Here is an 18201-nt window from a genome sequence, read left to right on the forward strand (position 1 = left end):
CTGATGTTATTTTGGGGTAGAGCTGCCTGAAACAGCTGGTTAAGGCCTTCAGTCAGGGTGATACTGGTGAGTTTGAGAGCTGAGGGTGCCTTGGGAGGGCTGCTTTTCTGGGTATGCTAATTTCAAGGATTCCAGTCCGTGCATGCAGACTGAGACCCACTGCCATCCAGGCTGATTACTGCCTTTTAAGTCAGCCAACAAGATGAAACTGTTTCTAAAAGTGTTGGAGTTGAAGGTAGAAAAACCAGGATTTTCCTAACTTCAGTGAAAAGGAAGTCTGCAATAATTCAGCATAGTGGTCAAGTTGATCCAAACAATCCTTCATCCTACTTTCACTGATGAAAGCCTGTTCAACTCAGTCCGTTTTACTGTTTTTTGGAGGATGAGTTTTGATTATTTTGCCTCCCCCATATCAGTTCAGTGGTCAGGGGAAACCAGAACCATCAAACAGAATTGCTCTCTACTACTGCCCTCCACCTTCCCAGGGGAATAAGGAAGAGAGACTTAAAGGTTGGAAGGTAAAACCAGAAGAGTTTTACTGGAACAGGCTAGGAATTGTAAGATGAGATGAGGAACAAATACCCAAATATATACAAAACACAATCTCAGTGGGTGCTGCTAGAAGTGTCCAGAGGTCCCTTGCAGCACAGCTCGCTTGAGTCCACCCAGCACCCAGTGGACTCAGATCCTGCAGAGCATCTGGAGAAAGGATGTCACAGAGCAGGACTGTCTCTCCAAGACCTTCTCCAAGAAGGGCTCAGGGCAGAGTGAACTTTGCTGCCCTCCTGGTTTTTATAGAGTACGGCAGGAAATGGAACAGAATCCCAACTCCTCCCTCTTCTGTACCCAGGATCCCTCAGGGTCCTTATCACTCTCTCTCTAGGTCCTCGTACTGATATCATAAAATTAGCCTGGACACCCTCAAGCCATAACACCTCCATATTTTTCAGTTTTGCAGGTATGAAAAGTGACTGGTTCCAGGAAGGGAAAAATACAGAATGAGTATTTGATACTTAAGGTTCTTTGGGAGAGAGAATTTGTAATATGTGTTTTTCACATCTTGTAGTGCTACAAACCCAAAAAAAGCATCCTAAGAAGGATTATGAAGTAATTTATTTCCTCAACACAATCTTCTAAGCATTGTGTTTAGGAACTTTATTCTTGTTCTAGTATCCTGGACTCTGCTAGGTGAAAAAAAACCAACTTGGCTTTGCAAAGGACTGAAAAAAACCCCACAAACAACACAATCTACAGATCTGTTGTTTTAATCACTGTTTATTCATTATCTTTTGCTTTCTACACCTCAGTTCTTTTAATTGCTAATTGTTTCCCCATTATAGTCCCTCTATTAAGTGTATTTCTTTTGATTTCATAACCAGTTTGAGCATTAATACCTTGTTATATCCATGTCTTCATTCTTTCAACTACCACAGCATTTCCAGTTAAAAGGAGAATTTCAGCATGGAGTGAACTCTCCTCTGTATGGTTGGATTTATTTTCTTTTTATTCAGTAAAACCAGGGTGGTATGAGTTTTCCTGAAAGGCTGCATGAGAGATTTAGATATTAGAACTTGTATAATTATGCTTCTGTGTTTCTCACAAGACAGGTTTTTCACATAACTGGGTTTTATAGAATATATATTCAAATTGTTTCAGAAGATCTAATTCTGCAGTGTTAATGTCTCAGAAGCATGCTAGGCTGCCACTTACCACTCAGTTATTAAAAAAAAAGGTGTCTTCTGTTTTTTAATTTGGAGTTATTTAGGAAGAGTAAGTTTATGTTGCTTTCTAAATAAACATCCTGTGCCTGGACTGAGGCAGTCAGTGCCAAGTGAAAATCTCTTTTGTGAGCATTCCTCCCACCTCTTCTTGGACATTTTCATTGTTGTCATCTTCCATAGGTGAATCAAAATCATTCAGGTTCAGTGAAGGACAGGAAAATGGAGTAATGATTGGGCACTCAGCCTCACAGATGGAAATGGATGAGGTCTTTCAGAAAGATAATTTGTTCTGAAAAGCTGGATACTGAAATCTGGCATCTCTTGTAGTTGGCAGTCTGAATAATCCTATTCCTGCCTGTCCATCCTTTGTGTTAGTTATATATTTACATTTTTTGTGTGTAGATAAATTCTGTGGTATAAGTCCTGGCATGTGCCTCCTGACTGCTGTGGTCATTCTTACAGAGAAAATCTCCTTTGGTGGCAGTGTCAGTTCTCAGGAGCACATCCTTGGCAGATAGAGGATTATGACTCTTGTGTTTTCTGTGGATCAGTGAGGAGCAAACTGAGGACAGATACAGGGCATTTCTTATTTGGGTCTAGGAGCCCATGTGTCCCTGCAGCTTTTACTTCCCTGGGTTTGCTGCTCAGTGGCTTTTGCAGGGCTGGCATGAGAGCTTTAAAACAGGCACACCAATCAGGAGAGGTGTGGTTACTGGAAAATTATTCTCTTTTTTCTTCACTATGCATCTGTTTCAGAGTCTTTTTCTATTATCTGCCACATACTGAAGTATAATGAGTCTTTTGGCTGGAGGAGCTGCTTCCTTTCATCCCCTCCCAAAGTTGTAAGGACCATGTTGGCAGTCATCTTTGTTTAATCCAGCCCCAGAGCTGTCTCTAAGTGTTTGTAATTTATCTGTATTAAAAAGGCTACAAGGAATTTTTTTAGGCAACCTCTGTGTGAAATTACTGAAACACCCTTAAAAACCCAAATTTAAAGAAAAAAAGAAGGAACTTAAGTTTCCTTCTAAAAATGCACTCCAGTGTAAGAAAATGGCATTTACTTTGGTCTAATAAACATAGTCTACAATGTTTGGTATAGATAATGAGACAATATAAAGCATGCATAGTTTGTAAAATAAAGCACACATCTTCTATCCTTGAGAATAAGCTGAAGTACAGATGTGGTGACTGAGTTAATGTCTCTACCATGGATTATATTGTTTTGAATTTTAGTAACCTTAAAATCCAGCAGTCTTTGTGCTTCCCTGTCTTCCTCTTCTTTGAGATGGGAGAGTAAGTGGAGAAGATGATGTTGCAAAGCTGTTAGAGCATTCCCAAACAAGTGAGCTGCTGTTTCCTTAAGGATTGTAATAGGCCTATCTAGGTCAAGATAGTTCTAATTTGGGAATATAGGATCATTCTGATGTAGCTGGTCTGTGTATCAGAGAGCCTTATGGATCACCTGATGGGAGAGTCTAGAAGTACAAATTTATGATGAATACTTAGAAACCAAAGTAATGACTGAGAGCTGTAGAAAAGAAGGAAAAGCAGAAAAATAACCTTTTGATGTGCGGTATTATTGATCAGAATGACAGAAGGGAGGAAGAAACAGGAGCTCTATTGTGAGTGGGTTTAGTTGTAAATGTTTTCTAACCATAGAGCTTTCCCTCTTAGTTTGAACCGGCCCTTTAAAAATCGTATGGGATGGGGACGACCTTGAAAAATAATGGGATTTAAAATTGTTTTGACTCTAGCGCAGCTGTAGCCTACCCCATAAAGGTGCCTTTTTGTCAGCACCTTCTCAAGTGGTACAAGTTTCCACTGCTTCAGCACCAGAGGGTATATCTGCTCCCCTCGGTCCCCTAGGTGAGCTGGAGAGCGGTATCGATGTCGGAGCCCCCGGAGCCCTGCCCGCCAGGATTGTGTGTCAGCAGGACAAAGGGATGGCGCCGAGCCTCCTGCTCCCTGTGCCAGCAACCAGAATTAATTACAAACCAATCGAATCCGTTGCAGCCAATTGGTAAACTAATTGGTAATTTTAGCTCTGCATCTATCTGGAGTTATCTGGATGCCTGTAGCGGCGCTTTCTGAGCCACTTTTGTTCTGCTTCCTCCTGCCTGACAAAATGGCCCTCATGGCTTTAGGGAGAAAGATGTGCATCAGTGACTATGGGGCAGCTCCAGCTGCTTGTCTTGTTTGTGTTCCCTTGTTCCTAAAACATGACTCAAGTTACAGCTGCATGGTTCTGCTCTGATCATTTCTGATAATGTGTAGCTAAACATTCCTTAAAATAGGTTAATAATTGTATTTTTTCCTGTGCCAACTTGCTTCAGGAGTATAACTCATATTCAGATTTTTTTTTTTTTTTTTTGGTGGAGAATATCTTAGAGACAGACTTGAAAAGTAAATGCTTCAGAATTAAATTTTGCCTTCTGTGCTCTTATTGTTAGTAACAGTCAGCACAACTTAGTGTGGGCTAACCTAAATGGACATGAATTGAATTAGAAAGCTGAAATTTTATTAGTCAAACTGTAAAAAGGAGTGGCTAAAATACTTGACTTGTTCATTTCATGTAGCAGACTTGACTTACAAATCATTTTGGTGCTATAAACCAACTGCCTTGTAAGAAAGATGTTTGTTAGCTTTTTTGTAGAGTATTTCCAAACAAAGAGCAACTTTTACATCAGCAGTGGTATTCTGTGTGATTTCCCTTGTGTTTGACTTTCTTATGACTTTTCCATCTAACAACCAGCATATGCTCTGGATCTGTCATAAGTACTAGTTGAAAGGATACCTGTGTGAAAACTAAAGCTGAATTACAAACCCACATTTGTGTTAAACAGAATTAATAATCAACCATATAATCTTACATGAAATAAGTATTTTGCATACACTAGAGGTCCTTTTTTATTAAAAAGTAAAGATTAATTGGATGTGATGTTACAAAAATGTGTGTGCATTAGCTATACTGCAATAGGGTATTTTTGGTGTTCTCAGCTTTAAAAAGTTAAAATTTGTAGTAATACACTTAGCCAATACGTTTTCACTTGTAATTGTTCCCAAAATGTGTCCAAGTAATATTTGCTTGACCAGAAAATTTCTCTCTATACCAGTGGGAATGATTTTTACATAGCAGAGAATTTACAAGACAGCAATGCTTTGTCATTAGTGTTTTCCCTTATATTATGAAATTGTGTCCCTGTTTTAAACTCTGCGTGTGAAGCTGATGGAAGTTTTCTTAGAATTAAACCTTCATTTTTGGATTTTTATTATTTTCAGCATGTTGTCATCATAGACCATGGTATACATTTTTCTTGCCTTTGAAAGAGTAGATAAAAAAAGCTTTTATTTCTGATTGAACTCATCTTGAGCTGTCTCCCTTAGAAATGCATTAATTTATGTGCTTTGTTGGGGGACAGATAGCTCTGACAGATAGCAGAGAAGGTGCCTGTTGGCTGTGATGGTCTGTGTGGGGTTTGTCTCATTCAGCTAATGATTGTTGAGTTTATCTGTGAAGTAGAAGTGATTTCCTAGCTTCCTGGATGGCAAAGAATTGTTCCTTTCTCTGCTAGTCACAGTTTGCTCAGGGAACTGACAGCTAATAGTTTAATCATATGGTCTTCTGCTCTGCTCTGCTGTGAAAAAATGATAGTGTTGTCTGAGTGAAGACTGCAGAATCCCAATTTACCTTTTAATTTTTTATTGTTTCTGTATGTAATCTGACTTTACTAAGGCTATTCCACTTTTACATTTGACCAAAGTGGAAATCAGTAAGTAAAGTGAATAATTTCTGAAAGTTAAGGATATTTCTATCAGAAACAAATGTTTTAGTTACCTACTATTCATCCACTGGCATTTTATCTATTAATTTCCTCCTGATAATAGTGTGAAGTAAAATCAATTTTATGTTTTTCATAACAGTGAATTTTGTTAGAGAACAACACATAATTACAAGATTTTAACTTCTTAATCTAGACTTTGCAATATTTTAAATAAAACTCCAGCACATGCACGTAATTTCTGACAGTGTATGTTTAATCCTAGCCAGAATTTATGGGATGGACTGGATGGCTCTGAAGACCCCTCCCAGTTGTGTTATTTTATGATAATGTGTAGGCTTTCAAGCCATAAAATATGTTCATCAATACATCTTTCAGTGCTTAATTCACATAAGCAAGTTCTTCAGCAACTCCATATAGTTCTAAAGTAATATAATTTAAATAGCAAAAAAATAATTGGCTTGTAATGGTCGAGAATTAAAATCTGGGTATTAGAGTTCTAAGGTCTGGACTTGTAATTACTCCATAGACAAGCATGCAATTAGTGACATGTTTTCATTTGTTTAAGTGCCCTAATCAGAGATGACAATATAAACTTTGAATCTTGCAGAGTATCTTGTTTATTTTTCAGTAACTTTATGCCAAACACAATAAATTTATAAAAGAAGTAGGATCACAGGATGCCAGGTTGGAAGGGAGGGATCTCAAGGATCATCTGGTCCAGCCCTTCTCATTGTTTATGTGAGATGCCTCAGCACCTCCTTGAGCAGCAGTCTGTCACTTTTTTGCCCCTCAAAATATCACTATCTTTTTGATCAAAAACTGCTTTATTAGTAAAATAGTGCTGGCACTCCTAGGTGTCATTAATCTGGAGAAGTGCAAGCAGGCAAGCTCTGCCCACTTGAAAGTCTGTAGGAAGAGGATACATCTTACTGAACTTCAGAGGTATAAAAACTGTTTTTTTAATAATGCAGGGATCCCAGAATTTTCCAGGAGGAATTCCCTACACCTGATGCAATTGCTTTAGTGTAATTTTGTGTATTTCTACTTCACAAATAGATTGACTGACATTTTTAGTCTCTCATATGTCTGTCAGGTTTTACAGTTTTGCTTATTTGATCAGTTATATCCAGCACATTTTAAAAGATAACTGTCACCAAAAAAATCCTGAAATGGTGATACTTACGTATATTTCCTTGCCAAATTTTGCTATTTTGTCCTTAGACAGTAATGCTCTCTGATTGGATAAATGTTTTAATGTTTGTTCATGAAGACTGTTCAGTGGAATTTTTTTTTTCTCATGGTCTTTGTTTTACTTTTTATCAGAGAGCTACAGCCTGGAAAATGTCCTACTTTCTTTTCCATTCCTTTACTGGGGCTTTTTAAGGGGATTGCTTTTTAAGAACAGAGGTTGATATAACGATTGCTTTTCAGGAAGTCCTGATGATGCTTGATAACTATGTAAGGGACTTCAAAGCATTGATTGACTGGATACAACTACAGGAGAAGCTAGAAAAAGCTGATGCTCAAAGCAGGTAATTGGATTTTTATTTTTAAAAATCTAAATGTGGATACTTTCCTGTGGTAAAAATAATTTTATAGAAGAGATTCAGCAAATAAAGCAATATCTGCTCTGAGGCATCAAGTAAGTAATTGTCATGCTGGACAGAACTGGTATGGGTTTACAGATGGGGATTTTATTTTCCTTGGTGGAATTATCAGGGAACAGCTCTGCTGAAAATGGTAAGGGGTTTAGAAGTGTAGTATCAGAAAGGTAAAACTGATAGCATCATTATAAATTGTGCCTACTATTAAATTTGTGCCTTGGTGCCTGAGTTTTAGCTCCAGAGGTAAATGAGGGGAAAGGTTTTGAATTTGTGCTTGTAGGAGATGGAAGCCCTGTAGTGTGTGTGGAGTGACACACCAGTTCTTCCCTTTCCCTTTGTTAAGTAGGGAGCTCAGTCACTCATCTGCGTAGGCAGGGACTAAAAGCAGACCAAGGGTGACAACATGGCTTTATTAGTTGATTATAGGATTGTTGATCCTGCCAGTAGTACTGGAACCAGATAAAAATAATACATGTAAATGCTTTCTTGAATCCATCTTCATTAGCAGTGGGTTCTACAAGTTTGATTTTGTTTGTAATTGCCAGTTATAATTTTCATGTAATCAGATAGCTTCAGGACCAAAAGTTAAATATATAAAAGAAAATAGTATCAACTTCAATGAGAAGCATAATGAAACTCTGCCCTGACTTCCATCTCCAGCTATGTCTGCTTGGATGAGAATGTTTTATGTTAGTGGCAGTGAGCTTAGGTCAACCTGTTAATTATCTTTGCACGTACACATTTATCAGTAAATGTCACTGCTGTCAAAGTTTGGTGTGTCAGTAGTATAAAAGAAGGAGTGGATGGTGATACATTCTGTTCTGAAGTTCTTTATATACTGGAGATACTTGATACCTGTATTAACCAAAACAGTATTTAAACTGTATTGAATGCCCCTTTACACAGGCCAGGAAAACCTAGGGCACCTGAAATGGTTGTGGCCTTTCATCTGCATTGTTGCTGTCACTGGTTTTAGAGAATGTTTCCAGTGCTACCCTGATCCTTTCCTTTTAACTGGTTGATATGATCCCACACTGACATTTAAAATAAGCATTGTAGTCTTGAGAGTGTGCATCAGTTTTGGTATGAGTCTGGTTTATACTGTTTGGAGTTGCTAAGGTGCATTATTAGATTCAGCAGTATTCATGAATACTTCATAGCATTTGTTGGTGTTGGCTTTCCTTTAAGGTGATAGAGGAATTGTTACAGTCAATTTTATTTTTAAAGTTTTCTTTCTGGAACTTGCAGGCCTACTTCATTAGCCTGGGAAGTAAAGAAAATGTCTCCTGGACGCCATGTGATCCCGAGCCCATCAACTGATAGAATTAGTGTGACATCAAATGCTCGAAGAAGTTTAAATTTTGGGTATGAAACCAGATCCTAAGTTTATTAAAACCAAACCAAGAATTTATTTGAAGCAGAGCTCATGAATAATGTATTTTTCTATAGTAATATCAATAGTAATATCAGTATATTATAGTAATATCAATATAGTAGTGCCAATATATTGTTTTGCTGTTTATTAAGATATATATGCAATTATTTGCATTCATGAAACCAAAGCACAAGGTCTGTAAAAGAAAATCCTATCAAGGACTTAATGTTTTGCTTATTTAATTAATTAAGACTTAGTATGTAGAATTTGTTACTATGCAATGCTTTGGATGCCAAAATCATAAAGTACTTCAGAAATTAATATCATAGAATCATCATGGTTGGAAAGGACTTTCAAGATCATCAAGTCCAACTGTCAGTCCTGCAGCACCACAACTGCTAAGTCATTTCCTGAAGCACCACATCTGCCTGTTTTTTTGGTATCCCTGGGACAGCATCTCCCTGGCCAACCAGTTCCAGTGCTTCACCACTCTTGGCTGAAGAAGTTTTTCCTAATACCAAATCTGAACCTCCCCTGGTGCAACTTGAAATCACTTCCTCTTGTCCCATTGCCAGTCCCTGGCGAGGGACCAACACTCACCTCACTACAGCCTCCTTTCAGGTGTTTGTAGAGAACAGAGATTGAAGTCCATCTTTAAACACAAAGATGTGTTTAATAAATCACAACTTTACAGTGTAAACTGCTGCAATTTGAAGAGTGTGCCAAAGCAAAGCTTGTTCTGCACTGTCCTGTTCTGATGCTCTCTTTAGTCCATGGAACTGTCAGAGACAGGTTATGAGGCTTGGTATCTCCTGTTTTTCTCACATGAAGTGGTTTTGCATCGCTGTAGGATCAGTGGGGATTATTAAAAAATAATTAACCAACCAGCCAGGTTTTTATAATTTTTGGAAGGATTCCTGATAGAGTGTTTTGTTTACAAACTTGATAAAAGTACTAGATAATGACAAACTGACATCTCATTGGGCCTAAAATTTAAGTGAGCAGTCTACTTACATGGGGGGGTTTTCTACACATTTGTTTGAAACTTGCAAGATCCCCATTTTTTTATCCTTGGTTTGTTTCAGCTAATGAGGCAGCTGGAATTGTTGGACTGCTTTAATCAGTGTTGTAAAGCTTGGAAGATAAATCAGTTGTATGATTGCAGATAAAATTACTTTTGTTACCATAGAGAATTGGACATTTTTCAACATGTGCTTCTGGAATGTATGTTACGATTTCCCAAATTTAAAATGTTAGCTTGCATTCACTTAAATGCAACTGTATAGTTTTTGTTGGTTTTTTTTTTCTTTTCTCTTAAGCTTCTCTAATGCAGGAAATGATAACCTTTTACAAAAAGCAAAACAAAGTAATTTAAAAAACAATACAGTTCTCTCCATCCAGAACTTCAAATTTTAGGCAGTTGTGTGGATCTGTCTGAAAGTTAACAGAATGCTCTTCCAGATTTACAATTTATTTTTGCTAAACAAATAATAGAAAATAGATGTGTTCTTTTACTTAACGTTGGAACAGAGTACCTTATATGTTTGTGTGATAGACACTTACAGTTAAACCTGCACTTTTTGGACTTATTGCAAATGTATTTTGTTGTTTGTATGAGCAATGGTGGCAACCCAGTCTCTTCAGTTCTTGGGTGCAGTGGAAAAGCTGTTACATTTGGCTGCCAATACTCTCTGTGTTTATTTCCATGGTATGAAAATATAGCATCAGTGAATGTCTCTTGTGGGAACTTAGGACTACAGTGCTGCAGGGTTCTTCAGCTGCTGGATGTTGCAGAATTTTGGAACTAGCTCTCAGCTTAAAACTCCAGGATTAAGGAGAGATTCAGTTTTCTAACAAACCATTCTGTTATTTTTTTACTCACTAAAAGGAACTATGCCTTTCATTTAGGAACCCTGCAGTGACAATTTCTGCAACACGCCTGGCTCCTGCTGGTGTAAGTTGGGCTGATAAGGTGAAAGCCAATCAAGGAACTAAAACTGCCAATCCTGAGCTAGCAACAGCACAAACCTGTCTGTCACCTCCAGTGCAGAAGTCATCTCGGAAAAATGGCAAGTCTCATTAAGTAGCTGAAGTTATTTTCACAAACTGTCTGGTATAATGTTAGTTCAGAGTGTGGTGAGTTACCTTCAAACCAAAATTAAATATAATTTTGCAAAATACAATGTTTAAGTATAATATAATAAGATATTAATGCAACCTTAGGTTACCATTGTAACAGTTAAATTTGGGACAAAGTTGTGTTTTTATGTGCAGGCAACATTCCACTGTGTTTCCATTAAGTAGCATTTCTTCTGCTAAAATACTATACATAACATGCCAGGAAACGAAAGGCCTTTGTCACAAACTGATAATCTGACTGCAGTTTGAAATGCTTGAACAATATAAAGAATAAAATATGTCCAAGAATTTGTAAAAGAGCTCAAGATTTACGTGCCCAATGAGAGGATGTTATCATAACTCTACTGAATTAACAATTGATTTTTTTGTTCTTTGAGGACAAGAATAGCTACATTAGTTATGAGTTGTTTCTCTGTGGATTCTCCTTGGAGAATGCTTGATGCCGGGGTCTTTTTATTTCAGCAAAAGATTTGGTTACTTGTAGAAATAAAAAACTTTGCCTTTTGTTTTAAAATCAGTTGCTTTGCACACACTGGAACCCTGAGATTGTCTTCAGAGATGCATTTTTTCATGTGTAGTCCCATATGACTTTCTGCAAAGTCAACAGGCAGGATGTAGAAATGGTTATTCTAAAAAAAATTAACAAGAAATGCTCAATTTTATTTTTTTTTAAAGAAAAATTACTCTGAGCAACTGTGTAAATTTAACATAGCTGTATGTTCAATCTAGTAATGTATAGTTGTTTGGAGACTTGTGATATATTATGGAACTAAACCACCTTGTCTAAGTGTCCTGCAGTTTAACACAAGTAAGTTCTGTATCGTGTGGATTGTTCTGCTTTGGAAAGAACAACCAAAGCCCTACTCTGAATGCATTGGCTGGATGGGAATTATTGATGCTGTTCTCCTGAGGGAATGTCTTGCCGCATATAGCTGCAATGAGCTGGTTTGAGAACATTTTGACTGATTTTTCAGCACTGGGACTGAAAGATTAATTCCAGTTTTAATTTTTGCCAGTAGTTGGAGCTATTCAAACCAAAATCTTTTCCGTTGATTTATTTATTTGATTTCTGCTTGCATTAAATTGAGACACTCCATGCTGTCGTTAAAGTACCTTTATTAGGAATTTTTGTGCATGTGGAAAATTTTGTTAGCTATACAAGGAATAAAACTGATCTGCACTTCCATAGGGCTAGCATATTTTATAAGGCTAAAAGGATGACAAAAGATGGTATCTGTATGTTACTTTTAGGCATTTAAAGGGCTGAAGCATCAGTGTTTCATTGGCCATTATCAGCAGCTGATGAGCTCCAAAAAGAACAAGACCACTTGGATCCTTTAGTACTGCCCTATAAGTGTTCAGTAATTTTTAAAATCAAGTGTGCCATACAATTCAGACTTGAAACATTTCATTTTAAGAAATAACAAAAGGCTGGAGGTTTTGTTTATTATTAATCTCCTACTGCTAACATTGAACACTACAGAATTAAAATTATTTTCTCTTGGCTTAATTGTAATGTTTTTAACAAATTAAATTCTCTTTTCAACAATGTTTTCCACTGTACATAGGCTAGAATCACTTTGATAAAATCAAATTAACCTCACTGATTGGAGCACAAGAGGATATGTGAAGTTTACTCAAAGGGAGTCACAAAGGCTCTTTACATGAATTATTGAAGCAGCTCTGAGGCTTGTGTATCATCTGCTCTGCCTGTCCACCAGCTAATGCACTCACAGCTGTTAGGGACATCCAAGCCTTGTGGGAGGGGGGATTCCTCCTGCCACCCTCTTCCTGCTTCCCTAAAGCCCATCTGGGGAAGATACAGTGACAAGATTGCCCTGAAACACTTTTTCTCCAGAGATTTCCAGTAGCATTATCATTAAGACTGATGATGGTTTTGTGAAGTGGATGAATGGTATGATACTGTATCTGTTTCATGCTTTCTGAAATTTAACTGCAAAAGCCCTTGGAGAAAGAAAACGCATTATTTTTCCAGATACTTCTTTAAATTATTTTTTAAACCTCATTAAATGAGGTTTAATCATCTTACCTCATTTCCCTCATTAAACTCACTTTTACCTCAATATTTTAATGAATTTTTAAAAGTAATAATTCTGTCTTTCATGCTGGAGGGTTTTCTACAATAAGAAACATAGTGTAGCCTTACTGTATGACCAGTTTATGGCAAGATAAAAGGTTGGCTTAGTAAAGCTAGCACGTAGCCTGGTGAGAAATTCATTCCCAGGTGTTCATGGTGGTAAGAGGTGAGATAGGTGTTAGCAGTTTATAGTATGTACTAAGACTGGGAGTAGGTGGAAGTTCTGGGTTTTGTCTTCTGCCCTGTGACTGTGTTTTGTCTGAGTTCATGTTTCTAGATTTGCTTCCAGATTCCCAGGTAATCTTAGTTTTCCAAAGAGCCTCTCACATACAGTGGCACTTTAGTTTTTCAAAAGAATTGGGGCTGAAGTTTAGTAAGGAGTGGGGAAGGTCAAGTAACATATTACTTGCAAATAAATTTTTAGGAAGAGACAGGTGTCTCCTGAGGTAGAACTCTTTAAGAGTTTTGCACATACTTGCCTAACTGTATTTTAGTGATGCTGCCAGTAAGGCAGCTTGGACAGTTCTTCCAGATGGAGGGACTTTGTAAGAGGAAGGCCCTGGTGGCTGTGAGGGCCTCAAGGTAACAGATGGCTTCTCACTTCTCTGTGATGCAAGAGCAAGCAGGGCCAGGGAAGTTCTAAGTGGAACTAGAGAATGAGCAAGGTAGTCAAATGAATTGTTCATTAACAAAATTTGAGGAGTAATCAAACCCAGTGTGTGATCCTTAGCATGTGGAGATGGCTACTGGGCTATACAGAATGAATTCCAGACTTAGGGAAAAAAATGAAGAGAAGAAGGGCATACTGACAGCATACAACAGTATTACAACAGTATCACAACAGTATCACAACAGTATTACAACAGTATTACAACAAGCTACCTCATCTGGAGACGGGGCCCACCACTGCTTTCCCACACCAGCCTCTGCAAATCCAGCCCTTTGCCCAACCCCAGCTCCAAAAACCATTTCAATAAAAGCTGTTGTAACACTGAGTATTAATTTTGCTTCAGATTAGAAGCTGTGTGATCTAATGTCAATGAATGTATTAGTTTTGCAAACTAATTTTGTGTTAAAGTCATGCCAGGAAGTGACTAAATACTAAACAGATAAGTGAATGAAAATGGAAAAGTTCATTCTTGTACACAGCTGCTTGTCAGATAGCATAAAACAGATTGCAAATATTTCAACAGCCTCAATGTATGCTTGCATTAAAAATTGTTTGGTATTTAAAGAATTCACCAAACTACATTTTTAATACAAAAGATGCATTTCTGTGCTGTTAAATAATTGGATGAGATGTGAGTAATAATTATTTCTGAGAAATCTCAACAAATACCAATTAAGTATTGAACATGTGTGGTTTTTACTAAAGGTTTATTCTTACTGTATTGTGATCATGGCTTTGCAATGCCTGAATAATTTTATTCCAATTAAATCTGTCAGAGCACTAAGAAATCTTCTGTCAAAGAAGGAATCAACTAGTCAAGTTTTATTTAATTTTAATATTAGAAGATATTAGTATAATCTATATATAAGAGCTCATTATCTAGATGTTAGTGAAAGTCTCTCTAGTTAGTAGGTTCTACTACAGGATATTTCCTGATTTTTTTTTAGAAGAGGTCCTGTACATAAGAGTTGACTTCAGTTTTTAGAACAAATGAAACTGGAATCTTGAAGCAATTTTGTTTCACAAATGCTGAGCAAAAGGAATTGCCATCCACAAGTCTGCTGCAGTAAAAGCAGTGGAGGTTTTTAGGTTGATTTCAACAACCTTCTGAAAAGTCTCTTCATTGTCCTTATATTACTTGACAGGGAAATTTCTTGTCTGAATTTTATCTTAAGCTATAGACAACAAAAGCTTTGTGGTCCTACCAGTTGCAGAAGTCAGTGGGGTGGGAGCAGCTGTGACTCCCAGGGGGCTGGAGCAGTCCTTGTTCCACATAACACAGGGTCATGTTCTACACTGACTCCATGCCTGCAGCTTTCTGCATTAAATCTGTTTGTCATTCTTGAGGAATTAAAACCCTGTTCCCTGGAGTATTGGTGGAGATAAAATTGTCTCTGAGAGGCTAATAGCATGCTTAGACTGCTTGGTCCTGTAGGTAATTATGTTTTTTCCATACAGATATGAAATGAAAATAAAGCCAAAGCTGCTTACAGGGGTCAAATGGGAAGTCTGTGGTAAAGCAAAAACATAAAGTCCTTGTCCTTTTGTCTTTGTGCCACACCCCCCTCTCTAATCATTGGTGCATACTGAAGCACATGCAAGTGCACATTGGGAGAATGAACATAGAAAGGCTTTTTGCAGAGGTATCCTCTCTCTGGTTACCTTCAGTAATCTGGAGATATCAGCTATAACCATTCACATAAAGTTCTGTAATTTTGTTTACTTTAAAATATGCAGTGAATTTTCTAGGGTAAAATCGTTTCAAAAGTAAATTATCAAATTTAGTTATCTTCTTAAATCTGTCATTTTATCAGTATTGTTAGGGTTTGTGAAGAATTATATAGTTATGTTATTTCTATAGCACAATAAATTTCACTACATCCTGTTAGCTTCACTTGTAACTGATGATTTACACCAGCCATTGGTGGGTCTCCTACTGAGATGTTAAAGAACCCTGTCGGTAAATGAGCATTTAATGAGTGTAGAATGCTAAACACCAAAGGTAGCAAACTATGAAAATGCCTTTTGTTCTGGTCTCCGCTAATTTCCAATTTACTGGTTACTGCTGATGTTGGACATCAGTTCAAGTCCACCTCGGGGTAGTTTAGTTCAGTAGGTACAACAGTTTTATCTTGCACCTGAAATACTCTTCATTTTTATTGACAATCTATGCTAGTGCCACTGCAGGGGGGCTTTGTAGGATAGCACTTCTAGAGGAAGAATTTCAGTACTTTTGGAGTTGCCAGGAAAGGGAAATCTTAAAAGGCTGAAGGATTTTTGACCATGAACATTAACAAGACAGGTCCTTTTTATTTACTCTAAATTTCTTTAAAATAAACATACATGTTTTGAAAGGAAGAAAACATATTTTGTCCTCTCATCTCCCTATGGGTGTGTTGAGCTTCATATGGATATTACTGGCAGTCTATAAAGATGATTCACTTCTTGTAACCTGTTCCTGCTGAAAGCAGGTGGTTTCTGTGGAGAGCATTACACTTGCATCCAAGATTTTTTTAAACCACTTTTGTATTTTGCATTTAAAGTCACATGTCTAGAAATGCAAGTTTTAAGTCAATACTTAGGTTGGTAATTAGCAATTCATCATAAGATACAAATTTCTGACCACCTTTGGGTGTTTGAAATTACATTTTTTTGACAACCAAGTAGACTCAGAGTTATTCCTATTCATATTTACATTAAACTTTAGTGTTTGAACTCTAGTCTCTCTGCCAGAGCTACAGGACCATCTTTGTTAGTAAAAGCTTTGGAAATATCCACAGGGAATTAATTTTGTTATGCAAGTTCTATTCTATTCTAGATCTTTCCCTCTATCAAGCAGGCGATTTAGTGTTAGTTTTTTGATCCTGTACTCCATGCTTTTCTCTTCTTATGTGCATGTTCTTAAAAAGAGGTTATTTCAAAGTTTGAAATAGTGTGCATAGTTCTTGAATTTTTTTGAAGGACTTCTGTTCAGCAAATAGACACATGAACTTAACTTTCACTCTTAGGAGTTGTACCATCAGGTCTGGAAAGAATGAGTCTGATTTCCCATGATGCATGGGAAATTATGTGCTGGCCAAAAATATACATGGAGAAAGGGTTCACCTGGATGTTCTAGAAATCTGACCACAATGAAGAGCTCATACTTCAGGCAGATAAATGTAACTTTGAAGACTTTTTAGGTATGTACAAAGATTAGATACCAGAAATGTTGCTCAGCAAGTTGTATTTAGCAGCTATTTAGTCATCAAAGTAAATTGAAGTTAACTACTCTTCCACTTCAATTTGCAGTCTCCACTGTAGCAGTATTTTGCTATTTCCTGAAACAGCGGAAAAATAAATTTGTTGAAAGCTGACACTGATTAGTGTATTTTTATTACCAGAATTAAATAAATGGAAAAAATAAAGAAAACATTTCTGGAATAATAATAAGCCACATTCTAAGATGTTCAGTTATGTCAGTCCTTGCAGATACTTGCACTTTCACAGAAGGCCTCTAAGCAAGAGTGTGGTCGCTGTGTTGTACCTTACCATTTCATGAAATAGCAACATTGTCATGAAAGCAAAAGTACATCTTTTCACATGGTTTTATGTGTGAGTAGCTTAGCTTCTTGAAGTAACAGAATTGGTCCCAGGAATTGAGTTGGTCAGTGTCTGTGAAACTGAGAGCACTCCTTGAAGTGTAAAGCTTTGCTGAAGAATATATAATTGGTGGGTTTCTTAGGTATTGATTTTTAAAGAGAGCATTTTTATCACCCAACTTAGGTAATACTGTAGTGAAGCAACTTTTTGTAATACTTCTAAGGCTCCCTTTCTTAGCATGGGGTGTTTTGTTTTTTGTGTAGATCGAAAGGATGCAGAGGGCTGGGAAACAGTTCAGCGGGGAAGGCCAGTTCGATCTCGATCCACAGCTCTGGCAACAAAAACTCCTGTAGCTGCAGAATCACTGAAGAGCAAAGGTGACAGTGACAAAGAAAATGTCGTTTTGCCACCATCAGAAAATAAGTGTGGGAGTTTGCTTGCTGACAGTGGTGCATCCAAAAGCACAGAACTTACACAGAAAGATCCTTTGCATTCATCCGAAGGTCCTCTTGCTGAAAGGACTCAGGTCAGTACAGTTCAGAACCATTTTCTACCTTAAATATAGCAATATTTTTAGAGCACTTTCTAAAGCTAATTTTGTCTAGAACTTTTATTTACTAACCAGGTTGTAAAGGGATTTAAAAATAATGGCTATTTCAGTGTCATTTATGGAAACACATTAAGATCTTGACACAGATAGTTAAAAATAATGAAATGGACCATGTATTTTACAGTGTTTTGGGTAGGTTTCTCATGTATTCCAAAAATTCAGCACTAAGCAGTCTCATACATATAAAATTTCTGGTGGTAAACTCTAACTTTTGCAAGCTTACAAGCAATTGAAAATATGTCTGCATGGAGTTACTTGCATTGCTCACTGCCAGGTTGCTAGGTATTCTGTTAGAATCCTTTCAACTATAAAAAAGAACTTTTGACTGACTTTAAAAATGAGTATGTTACATTTTGTCAATCTCTTTTTAGTTCACAGCACATACCTCAGAAGACAATGGGAGCAGTGACACACCATTGCAAGAAGATTCCTCACAAACAGTTTCCGAGATGCCTCCAGTTCTCACAAATACTGACTCTACTTCAGAAACCCTGCAGAGTAGTGAAGCTTCCTCCCAGATCATTGCTAATACAAACCAGCATCCAACAGAAACAGCTAAAACTGAAATGGATCCCTCAGATATTTCAAATGTGAGTGCTGCCAGATTGGTAAGAAATCTT

General features: G+C 37.2%; 1 protein-coding gene across 2 annotated transcripts in view; it reads left to right on the forward strand.

Annotated features, from left to right (window-relative positions):
- SCAPER (S-phase cyclin A associated protein in the ER) overlaps positions 1-18201 on the forward strand; it is a 157932-nt gene that overhangs the window by 24993 nt on the left and 114738 nt on the right. Inside the window, exons 6-10 of one of the 2 annotated variants that reach the window (XM_071754631.1) lie at positions 6935-7035; positions 8356-8472; positions 10391-10551; positions 17235-17497; positions 17953-18189. In XM_071754631.1, coding sequence (XP_071610732.1) covers positions 6935-7035; positions 8356-8472; positions 10391-10551; positions 17235-17497; positions 17953-18189 — 879 coding nt within the window. The remainder of the gene's footprint in view (positions 1-6934; positions 7036-8355; positions 8473-10390; positions 10552-17234; positions 17498-17952; positions 18190-18201) is intronic. The other variant, XM_071754632.1, reaches the window with a different exon arrangement.

This window comes from Heliangelus exortis, chromosome 11, assembly GCF_036169615.1.
Source record: "Heliangelus exortis chromosome 11, bHelExo1.hap1, whole genome shotgun sequence".
Classification (NCBI taxonomy): Eukaryota; Metazoa; Chordata; class Aves; order Apodiformes; family Trochilidae; genus Heliangelus; species Heliangelus exortis.